At 51.6% G+C, this 11,133-nt stretch overlaps 3 protein-coding genes across 3 annotated transcripts in view; 1 reads left to right on the top strand and 2 right to left on the bottom strand.

The window, feature by feature from the left end:
* Positions 1-1,432, bottom strand: part of EMWEY_00045200 (Heat repeat family protein, related, related) — a gene marked incomplete at both ends in the record, with an annotated part of 4,805 nt that extends 3,373 nt beyond the window's left edge. Inside the window, 4 exons of the mRNA XM_013479107.1 lie at positions 276-395; positions 518-939; positions 1,230-1,306; positions 1,414-1,432. Coding sequence (XP_013334561.1) covers positions 276-395; positions 518-939; positions 1,230-1,306; positions 1,414-1,432 — 638 coding nt within the window. The remainder of the gene's footprint in view (positions 1-275; positions 396-517; positions 940-1,229; positions 1,307-1,413) is intronic.
* A 4,609-nt stretch (positions 1,433-6,041) lies between these two features.
* On the bottom strand, positions 6,042-8,707 carry EMWEY_00045190 (WD domain, G-beta repeat-containing protein, putative; the record flags this gene model as incomplete). Its single annotated transcript, XM_013479106.1, has 6 exons — positions 6,042-6,277; positions 6,516-6,630; positions 6,934-7,118; positions 7,339-7,409; positions 7,851-8,107; positions 8,291-8,707. The coding sequence occupies 6 exons, from the start codon at positions 8,705-8,707 to the stop codon at positions 6,042-6,044; spliced, it is 1,281 nt and encodes a 426-aa protein (XP_013334560.1).
* Positions 8,708-9,713: 1,006 nt separating this feature from the next.
* Positions 9,714-10,844, top strand: EMWEY_00045180 (hypothetical protein, conserved; the record flags this gene model as incomplete). The annotated part of the gene is made up of 1 exon (XM_013479105.1): positions 9,714-10,844. The coding sequence occupies one exon, from the start codon at positions 9,714-9,716 to the stop codon at positions 10,842-10,844; it is 1,131 nt and encodes a 376-aa protein (XP_013334559.1).
* Positions 10,845-11,133: the final 289 nt, after the last annotated feature.

Here is an 11,133-nt window from a genome sequence, read left to right as displayed (position 1 = left end):
AAAAAAAAAAAAAAAAAAAAAAAAAAAAAAAAAAAAAAAAAAAAAAAAAAAAAATTTCTAAACCCTAAACCCTAAACCCTAAACCCTAAACCCTAAACACTAATTTATAAGAAACTCGACTAAACCCTAAATATCAAATATTAAATAATTGTTGATTATAAATAGTTGAAGAAGAGAAGAAGATATAACAATAAATAATCAAGGATCCCTTCATAATAATATTACCCAAACCCTAAACCCTAAACCCTAAACCCTAAACCCTAAACCCGCGGTACCTTAGATGGGTCCCAATAAGCAGAATTGCATCTGCTGCTGCCTTCATTGTTTGTATATCTGATGCTGCATGCAGCAAACCCTCGAAGAAGGGCAGCAACTCGCTACAAACCCTATTATACCTGCACACAAACCCTAAACCCTAAACCCTAAACCCTAAACCCTCAGCCACCCAACCTTTGGAAATCCGCCTCCCAGCTCCTCAATCCCAAACACTAAACCCTAAACCCTAAACCCTACATACCCGTTGTCTGGGTCTGCCTGAATAAGACAAGCAGCAATATCTCCCCCTCTAGCACAGAGGGCCCCCCTGGGGCCCCTATCATCACTGGGGGCCCCCCATTCGCCTTGGGGGGCCCCCTCATGGGGGCCCCACAGCATGCGAGAGAGGGACTTAGCAGAGAAGATTGACCCAAGGAACCCCTTCTTGCTGCTGCTGCTGCTGCTGCCGTTGCTGGTGCTGTTGCTGTTGCTGCTGCTGCTGCTGGATTTAGCACCTTTTCCGTCCCCGTGCTGCAGCTGCAGCTGCTGCTGCTGCTGCTGCACAGGAAAGAAGCGTGCTATTTGCTGCAGCAGCTGCTGCAGCTCAAACCCTTCTGCTGCTGCTGCACCCTCAGCTAATACCTCCACTAATAACCCTGCGGCTAACACTCGCTGGGAGGCCATCTGCAACACAAACCCTAAACCCTAAACCCTAAACCCTAAACCATACACTCCCCCAACTGCCCAACCAACCAGCCAGCTAGCTAGCTGCACAGACTAGCTAGCCAGCTACCTAGCTAGGACCTCCGTAAGAGCCACCTAAGCACGCGTATGGCTATCCAGCTAGCTAGCTAGTCATGGGGGCCCTACCTAGCTACCTAGCTACCTACCTACATACCTAGCTAGCTACCTACCTACCTACATACCTAGCTAGCTAGCTACCTAGCTAGCTAGCTAGCTAGCTAGCTGCTTACCTTGCTGTTGGCAAACCGCCGTAGACGATCGATAGACGAGATGTCCTCTTCTGCTGTGCCATTGAGAGAATCTAATGCTGCACAAACCACCAAAACCCTAAACCCTAAACCCTAAACCCTAAACCCTAAACCCTAAACCCTAGGGAGAAAATGTAGAGAAGGTTTTGTAAGGAATAATTCTTACACAAAAAGAAGCGACTCATTGTGACGTAAAACAGCGGATGGGTAGATTGAATACTTGTGCTGCTGCTGCTGCTGCTGCTGCTGCTGCTGTTGCTGCAGTTGCTGCTGCTGCTGTTGCTGCTGCAGTTTGTGTCTTGCTGCCACCTTGTGTTGTTTGCTGCTGCAGCTGCTGCTGTTGCTGCTGTCTATTTGCCACTGCATTTGTTAACAACATGAATAGGGCTAATTTGCTGCTGCAGTCATTTTGCTGTCGTGCTGCTGCTGCTGCAGCTGCTGCTGTTGCTGCGGCTCCTTCTGTTGCTGATGCGGCAGAAGTTGCTGCTGCTGCAGTTGCTGCAGTTGCTGCAGTTGCTGCTGTCGTTGTTGTTGCTACTGCTGCTGTATGTGGGGAGCGAAGGGGGCTCTCCGCTGCTAGCAGAGGCCCCCAGATGAGTTGCTGCAGCAGATGCCGTGTTGCTGAGGCTGCTGCTGCTGCTGCAGCAAGACAGCAGCTGCCTAGACAGCCGGGGCCCCCGTGTCTTGGGGTATAACAATAATGAGGTTGCTGCTAGGCATTGAAGACACAGGACGAGCTGCTGCTGCCCCTGCTGCTGCTGCTGCTGCAGTTGTTCTGTTGATGTATGGATAAAAGCGACAAAAATTGAGGAGTATGTACACCTCAGTTGCTCTGCATGCAGAAGGCAGCAGCAGCAGTAGCAGCGGCAGCAGCAGCAGCAGCAGCAACGGTCAACGAGCGCTGCTGCTGCTGCTGCAGTTAATGATGAATATAAATAATTTGTTTCCTAATTTATTTTTTATTTATTTTATTTTATTGACCTTCTTTTCTTTTATTTGCTGCTTAATTTGCTGCTTATAAGAGACGTTATGCCTTTTTTGCTGCACTGCTAGTGAGCGGTGCTGCTGCTGCTGCTGTTGCTGCTGCTGCACAGCAGCAGCAGCAGCAGTGTGTTGTTTCTGTCACATATGCAAAGCAGATGTAATATTACTATTTGCTGCAGGAAATTAAATAAATAAATAAATAAATAATTTATTTTATTTATTTTATTTATTATTTATTTTATTTATCCTTAAGAAACGTCAGCATAGTGCCACTAAGCAGCACCAGCAGCAGCAACAACAGCAGCAGCAGCAGCAGCAACACACACGTAGCAACAGACACACAACTTCCATCTTTCTTCCCCTTTTACGTGTTATATTTAAATAAATTTAAATTAAAACAATTAAAGGGAAATATGCGAAGAAGCAGCAGCAGCAGCAGCAGCTGCTGCTGCAGACCTACAGACCTGTAACAGCAGCAGCAGCAGCAGCAGCAGCAGGTGCTGCTGCTGCTCCACAGGCTGTAGTCATATCGATGCTGTCGTTGCTGTGACGGATTTGCTATTACTCATGCTGCTGTTGCTGCTGCTGTCGCTGCAGAAGCAGCAGCAGCAGCAGCAATAGCAGCAGCTGTTGCTGCTGTTGCTGCCGCATGTGGGGCGTTGCTGCTGTACTTTATAGCTGGCATTTCTGTTACTTAGTTGTCGTGACAGCAACAGCAGCAGCAGCAGCAGCAACTGCTGCTGCTGCATGTAAGAAGAAGCTGAGTTTGCTGCCTACTGCTGCTTATCTCCTTCCCCCTTGTGTCTTTACTGTCGGCAGGCGGAGACACCTCTGCATGCAGCAGCAGCAGCAGCAGCAGCTACGGCAGCGTGCAGCTGCATGCAAGCGAATTAAGTGCAGCAACCAAGCCAGAGAGGCAACAGGCAGAAGGTCTGCAGTCTCGTATGGCTGTTGCTGCTGCTGTTGCCGCTGCTGCTGCTGCTGCTGCTGCTGCTGCTGTTTCGGTTGCCAATAGCGAGCTCATGCATTAGCAGTGACAACAGAAGCAGGAAACGGGAGCAGCTATGCAGCAGCAACAGCAGCAACAGCAGCAGCAGCAGAAGCAGCAACCCTTTGTAGCTATAACAGCTGTAGGAGGAGACAGCCTAGCTGCATTCGCTGTATTTGCTGCAGCAGCAGCAGCAACAGCAGCAGCAGCAGTATGCGTCATGTAAGTATTTGCGGCCACTGCTTACCTCGTTAAAAACAACTCGGCCGTTTGTTGCTGCTGCTGTTGCTGTTGTTGCTGCTGCTGCTGCGGTTGCTGCTGCTGCTGATGATGTCGTCTCTCAGCAGCAGCCCCACAGAGCAAACTGCCAAGACACTAGCTGCATGTACACCTGAGTAGCTGCCTATACACCTCAGCGCACGTTGTTGCAGCAACGAGAGACCTTGAACATACATGCAGAAAGACGGCAGCTGCGGCTTCATGCTTCTGCTGCTGCTGCTGCTGCAGCTGCTGCTTAAGTGCCTCTTGCTTCCTGCTGCACGATATTGCCCCTTCAACTAGCAAATAGCCGGGGCTGCTGCTGCTCGTGCTGCTGCTGTTGCTGCTGCACAGCACGAGTTGCGACTTTCTTTATATTGTGGATTTCGTGGCAGCTGCAGCAGCAGCAGTAGTTGCAGCACCAGCAGCAGCAGCAAGGGTCACTTGAGACACAAGTGACCCTGTCCAGCAAACGCCTAGACAGCAGCAACTGCAGCAGCAGCAGCAACAGCAGCAAATGTGTTGGCAGCAAGAGTAACAACTACAAATGGAGTCAGTAGGGGTGGAGGTTCAGCAACAACAGCAGCAACAACTGCAGCAACAGCAACAACAGCAGCAGCACCAGCAGCAACAGCAACGGGGGAAAGAGCAGCAACAACCCTAGCAGCAATGGTGTCTCCTCTGCAATAATGAGCCACTACAGTCATAACTAAAAGCTGCTGCTGCTACTGTTGCTGCTGCTGCTACTGCTGCTGCTGCTGCAGGCTGTTGGCCCAGTGTGCCGGCTGTGGCTGCAGCAGCGACAGCAGCAGCTGCGGTTGCTGGTGCTGCTGCTGCTGCTGCTGCTGTTGCCGCTGCTGCTGCCGCTGCATGCACCACAACATTTGAAATAAGGCTTTTTATTATTATTATAATAATTGAATTTTATTTTGCCGTTGTTTTCCTTTTTGTCTCCTTGAGCTGCTGCTGCTGTTGCTGCTGCTGCTGCACGGTCACCTGTCCGTGTGCTACTGCTACTGCTGCTGCTGCTGCTGCTGCTACTGTTGCTGTTACTGCTGGTGCTGCTGCTGCTGCAGCTCCATACTTTCTAACTAAAACTAACTCCTTTAAATAGATATGCTTAGTTAGTGGGTCCGTCTCTTCTCCCGCAGCAACAGCAGCAGCAGCAGCAGCTGCTGCTGTGTTTGTTGCACACAGGCAGCAATATACAGTCTTTGTCTAATTGAATAAAAGTTAACAAAAGCAAAAACACAAATCGTTGCTGCTGCTGCCCTTCCAACAACTCACGGTTCAGCAGCAACAGCAGCAACAGCAGCAGCAACAACAGCAACAAATCAGCAATATTAGCAAACAGAGAGAAGAGGACGCCGATGGAGCCCCTGCAGCAACAGCCGTCGCTGCTGCTGCAGCAGCAGCCAAGTGGATATGGGACTGCGACAGAAGAGACTGCAACAGCAGCAGCAGCAGCAGCTGCTGCTACTGACCCGGGACATCTCGTGCTGCAGCAGCAGCAGCCGCTGCTTCTTCAGCAGCAGCAACAGCAGCAGGCAGGCAAGTCTGCTGCTACGCCTATTGAGAATCATATATAATATATATAGACATGTATTGCTGCTATTGCTATTGCAGTTGCTGCTGCTGCCGCTGCTGCTTCTGCTGCTGCTGCTGCTACTGCTATGCTTATCATTATTCTCGTTACTTTTAGTATTGCTGCTGCTGCTGCTAAAATCCCTCTGCTGCAGCTGCTGGTGTTCTAGCTGCTTTCGTTGCTGCTGCTGCTGCTAAAGCTGCTGCACATGCTGCTCATAGCTCACATCGGTGTCTGCTGCTGCTGCTGCTGCTGCTGCTGCTGCTGCAGGCAGCACATGCTGGCCCAACTATTTCCCCTTATGGGATTACAGCAGCAGTTCTCCTGCAACAGCAGCAACAATGTTGCCGGGGGCCCCCGCAGGGGGCCCCCCAGGGTCTGTTTATTGGGCAGGAGGGTACGAGCCGCAGCTGCTGCCTGTCTCCTTTTGCAGTGTCCCCTTTACTCATCCTCTTACGGTGTCTCTTGCTGCTCCTGTCCCTGGTGCAGCAGCAGCATCAGCTAGTAGCATGCTTACGCCGCAGCAGCAGCAGCACCTGCTGCAGCAGCAGCTGCTACCCACTACTCTTCTCTGCAGCTATAGTGCTGCTGCTGCTCCCACGCTGCAGCAGCAACTGTCTCCTCTGTCTCCTCGTCTTATCTCCCCAGACGACCGAGGTAAGAGGGCACAACGCTGGTGCTGCTAATCCTGCTGCTGCTGTTATGCTAAGGATAGGCAAAAGCAGCAGCAGCAGCAGCAGATGCGCAGCAGCAACTATATCTGCGGCATTAGGTGCCCTAAACCCTAATCGAAAACCCTAAACCCTCGCATACACTCTAAACACTTTGTACTCTACTCTAAACCCTAAACCCTAATCGAAAACCCTAAACCCTAGCCTCTTCTCCTTCTTTTCCTTGCAAAGGAAATCTCCCTTTTGTTCCTACTAACAAAATTTCTTGCAAAACCTCTTTTTAGGGTTTAGGGTTTAGGGTTTAGGGTTTAGGGTTTGCCGATGTTATCATCGACAGGCAGGAGTTGCTGCCATACACAAATACTTTTATCATAAAAGCCAACAGAGGCCCCAATAAATCGCTGCTGCTGCTGCTGCTGTTGCTGCTGTTGCTGCTGTTGCTGCTCCTGTGGTAGACAGCACAGCTGAGTTATGCCGTAATTCATAGACTTGTGGGGTTGCTGCTGCAGCAGCCGCTGCAGCTGCGGCGCTGCATCAGCCCCCGCTGCAGGCAGCAAAAACACCCCACATAAACAATCTCCCCTTAACAGCAGCAGCAGCAGCAGCACTAGCAGTAAGCAGCACCTGCACTAGCAGCAGCAGCAGCAGTAGCAGCACCAGCAGCAGCAGTATTTGTTGCTGCAGCATGTCTTGCTGCTCACCTGCTGCTGCTTCCATCTTCCAGACCTCACAGCCTCCGTGGCAGCAAGCAGCAAGTAGCCAATGGGTATTCTGCACAGTACCCACTGAGGGGCCCCCTGGGGGCCCCTTGATTGGGGGCCCCCAAGGGGGCCCCCATGAAGGGCGAAGCCTCCAGACGCCCCCCAGTGCCTCCTGCTCAAAGAGGGGTTGCCTCAGCTGCCGCACGTCGAAGCAGCGGATGTACCCATCGTAGCTGTGGGGCCCCACAGCAGCAGCAAGTGCAGCAGCAGCAGCAAATACAGCAGCAGATGCAGCAACAGCAGCAGCAGCAAAAAGAAGATTATTTGGAGAAGACCGAGGAAGGCATACAGAAAGCTAAGAGGGTTAGGGTTTTCTCTAGGGTTTATTAGAGGGTTTAGGAGGGTCTAAGGAATTAGGGTTTAGGGTTTAGGGTTTAGGGTTTTACCTTCCTGATAATAAATGGAAAGAAGAAAAGGAAGAAAAAGATAAACAGGTTACCCCCATGGTGTGGCTTCTGCTGTTTTCTGCATGCAAAAGGGGGTTCCTGCTGCTGCTGCTGCTCCTGCTGCTACTTCTGCTGCTGCTCCTACTGCTGCTCCTGCTGCTGCTGTTGCATGCTTCTGCTGCAGCAGAACTGCAGCAGCAGCGGATATCCCATAGGCGCAGCTTACAGTCATCTGCCCCTGTGCAGCAAATGCAGCAAATCAGGTGTATGTACACCTCAACATTATTAAACATTAATGCTGCAGTGTCTAGGCAGCTCTAAATATACAGCAAAAACGCAGCAGCAGAAGAGCAGCAGCGGGTACAGCAGGAGCAAGAACAGCAGCAGAAACAGGAACAGGAACAGCAGCAACAACAGTTGCTGCTGCTGCTGCTGCTGCTGTTTGTGTGTATACAGACCTGTGGCTATGATAGTTCCGTTAGAAGATGGGCTAACAGCAATAGACCAAGCCTCAGCTTCGTGCGCCTGCCTGCAGCAGCAGCAGCAACAGCAACAGCAGCAGCAGCAAGGGGAATAGCAAGCAGCAGGCAAGGTGCACGGGAAGCAAAAGTAACACACGCATGCGACCTGCACCAGCAGCAATAGAAATGCACATGCAAACTGCAGCAGCAGCAATACTTATGCAAACTGCAGCACCAGCAGCAGCGGCAGCAACAGCAGCAGCAAGACGCATGCAACTTTGGGGCTTGCCAGCGGAGAGTGACTCTTTCTAAGTCTTGAACAACAGCAGCAGAACCATCGGAGCAAGTAGCAGCAATTAACCTGCAGCAGCAACAGCAGCAGCAGCAGCAACAGCAGGAGCAACAGCAACAGTGTATATGGAAGAGCAGCACAGTACGCAACACATTAGGTGCTTAGAGCAGCAGCAGCAGCAACAGCAACAGCAGCAGCAGCAGCAGTAGCAGCATACTTTGGCTGTCCATGTAGGGGATCAAGACTGAGGCCAATTTGATCTCTGCTTGGTGACAGCAGCAGCGGCACACGAGCTATAGACTTGCAGCTAAGGCTGCTGCTGCTGCTGCTGCTGCTGCTGCTGCTGCTGCTATTGCTGTTGCTGTTGCTGCTGCTGCTGCTGCCTTCGTCGCCGTCATCCGAGTGTCTCGATACTCGAAATGCATGCAAAGCGCAATCCGAGCCAATGACGGCCAACAGAGAATCAAAATCCCCCTGCAGCAGCAGCAGCAGCAGCAGCAGCAACAGCAGCAACAGCAGATGAAGCTGCAGCGGGGGCAGTTCTAATAGCAGGGCGGGAATGCTCAGCAGCAGCAGTGGCAGCAGCAGCAGCAACAGCATGAGAAAGAGCAGCAGCAGTAATGGCAGCAGAACAGCAGCAGGAGCCAATTATCTTACCGGCAGCCCGTCGCTGCTGCTGTTGCTGCTGCTGCAGCAGCAGCAGCCATCAGCAGCACAGAGCCATCGGGCGTCTAGACACCCAAAAGAATCTGTTAAATGCTCAAGAACACAACGGACAGATGGAGCTGCTGCTGCTGCTTCTTGCTGCTGCTGCTGCTGCTGCTGCTGCTGCAGGCTGAAGAAGGAGAGGCCCCCCTTACGTGTCCTGGTGGCCTCTTCGTATTGATACATCCCTACTACAAACAGATCGCTGCTGCTGCTGCTGCTGCTGCTGTTGCTGTTGCTGTTGCTGCTGCTGCTGCTGCTTCCCTCTGTTGCAGAGAGCTTTGGAGTTGCAGCGGAATCCTCCGCTGTTTCTGCCGTCGTTGCGCCTGCTGCTGCTGATGCAGGAGCAGCAGCAGCAGTTTGCTGCATTCTATCCACTGGGGAGGAGTTAATTAGGATTTCGTGGTTTAGGGTTTATAATTTAGGGTTTAGGGTTTAGGGTTCAGCCTTTAGGGTTTAGGCGGGCACTCCGATGGAGACAGCAGCAAGGGGCCCCTGTGGGGCCCCTAAGGCAGCAGCAGCAGCCGGCAAGGGACCTTGCTGCTCCTGCTGCTGCTGCTGCAACAGCAGCAGTCTCCCTAGACAAATTTAAATAATAAAAAATTAACTATAATAATCACTAGTGATATTATTATGTTAATAAAGAACAAATATGCAGGGGCAGCAGCAGCAGCTAGAGGACAGCAGCAGCAGCAGCAGCAGCAGCTGCTGCTGCTGCTGCTGCGCCGAACCAGCGGTCTCTGTACTGCTGCTCGATGTGGCCGCGTGCCTTCTGTCTGTCCTTAATTGTTTGAAACAAACCCTAAACCCTAAACCCTAAACCCTAAATACTAAACCCTAAACCCTAAACCCTAAACCCTTGCGATTTCTCTCCTTATTGAGATACGCCAACCCAACTCGCCACAAGTCGGCAGCAGCCGACACTGCAGCAGAAACAGCAGCAACAGCAGAAACAGCAGCAGCAGCAATAGCAGCACCTGGAGTCCTTGTTTTATTATCTGATTTACCAACATCTGCTAGGCTTTTTGTTGAGGCACACAGCAGCAACTCTTTGTGCTGCTGCCGATTTGCTGCTGTTGCTGCTGCTGCTGCTGCTGTCGAGGCGGTGCAGCGTTGGCAACCGTAGGGAAGCAAATCGACGGTTATACCCTGTAAATTATTTTGGGTTTTATACAGCAGCAGCAGTCGCAACAGCAGCAGCAACAGCAGCAGCAGCAGCAGCAGCAGCAGCAGCACCGAACGGCTCGACGGCGGAGGTCACCTCGGCACGTAGGGGCGTAAGGTGAGCAGCAGATGCAGAAACAGCTGCAGTAGCAGCAGAAACAGCAGAACGTGCAGCAGCAGCAACAGCAGCAACTGCAGCAGTAGCAGCAAGATGCCGGTTGAGGTAGTAGGTCTGTTAGGGGCGGCCTCCTCGCTGCTGTCTGGAGGCAAAGCTGCTGCTGCTGCTGCACTTGCTGGTAGCAGCAAGCCAGCAGCAGCAGCTGGTTTATCATTTTTAAAGGGGGGAGGTGTGGGGCATTTGCTGCATGCAAAAGGAACTGCTGCTGCTGCTGCTGCTGTTGACGGTACAGCAGGGGGCTGTCAGCTGCTAGCTAGTGCTGTTAAGCACAGCAGCGCAGCAGCAGCAGGATCTCCTCCTTCTATCAGCACAGCAGCAGCAGCAGCAGCAAAAACAACAACAACTACAGCTTCGGTAGGTGGCAGCAGCACCACTCCCCCTGCAGCAGCAGCAGCAGCAACAGCACTCTCCACGAAGTCTGCTTCTGCAGCAGCAGCAGCAACAAAAGGACATTATTTTGCCCTCTCTAAATCTACTGCTGCTAGGGGGGCCCCCCATCCCCCAGGGGGCTCGACCCGCATGGGTGGGGGCCCCACCAGGGGCCCAGGTGCGCAGACAGCCCAGCGTCCTGGCGTAGGTGGTGCAACCCCTCATTCTGTTGCTGCAAAGGGTGGGGCCCCACAAGTGAAGGGTAAAGGGGGCCCCCCATCTGGGGCCCCCGCGGGGCCCCCCTTACCAGGGGAGAAGAGCGTAACAGTAACAAGGGACTATGCAGAGCAGACACCTGCAGGTATATTACATCATATAACAAGAACAACAACAGAGTCAATAGACACCCTAGAGCCGCAGCAGCAGCAGCTGCTGCAGTTGCTGCTGCCTGCTGCTCTCCTTCCCGCCTCCAGGGGAGGGTACCCTAGGGGATCCGGATGTACTGGAGGCCCACGGGATGGGGGCCCTAGGGGCCCCGGGTGTACAGGGGGCCCCCGGGATGGGGCTCCCTGTACAGGGGAAGAAGAGGCAGACACCGTAAGCTACAGCGGGTTACCAGCAGGACCACCGCCACAGAAGCAGCAACAACAGCAGCAACAGCAACAGCAACAGCAGCAACAGCAGCAGCAGCAGCAGCAGCAGCAAAAGAGACTCATTAGCAGCATAAACAGGAGACGAAGAGTCCGCCGCAGCACAATCGTAAGAAGATCGGAGACTTATGGATCTTTTCTTTAAGGAAACAAAAAGGAGACAATTGTCTCCTTTTTTGTCGCCTTTTTTGTCTCCTTTTTTGTCTCCTTTTTTGTCTCCTTTTTTGTCTCCTTAGGTGTCCCCTTATGTTACTTATTTAGTTACTATTATTTACTGCTTATTATTTATCATTTATTATTTATTTGTTTGTTTATTATTTATTATTTTATTTATTTATTTATTTATTTATTTATTTATTTATTTATTTATCTATTTATTTTAATTTATATATTAGGCCCGCTCTCCGCTGCATGCATGAGTAATATATATATAA

This window comes from Eimeria maxima, genomic scaffold (genome assembly GCF_000499605.1).
Source record: "Eimeria maxima Weybridge genomic scaffold, Emw_scaff892, whole genome shotgun sequence".
Classification (NCBI taxonomy): domain Eukaryota; phylum Apicomplexa; class Conoidasida; order Eucoccidiorida; family Eimeriidae; genus Eimeria; species Eimeria maxima.
Note: the sequence above shows the minus strand (reverse complement) of the source record. Positions and strands in the feature narration are given on the sequence as shown.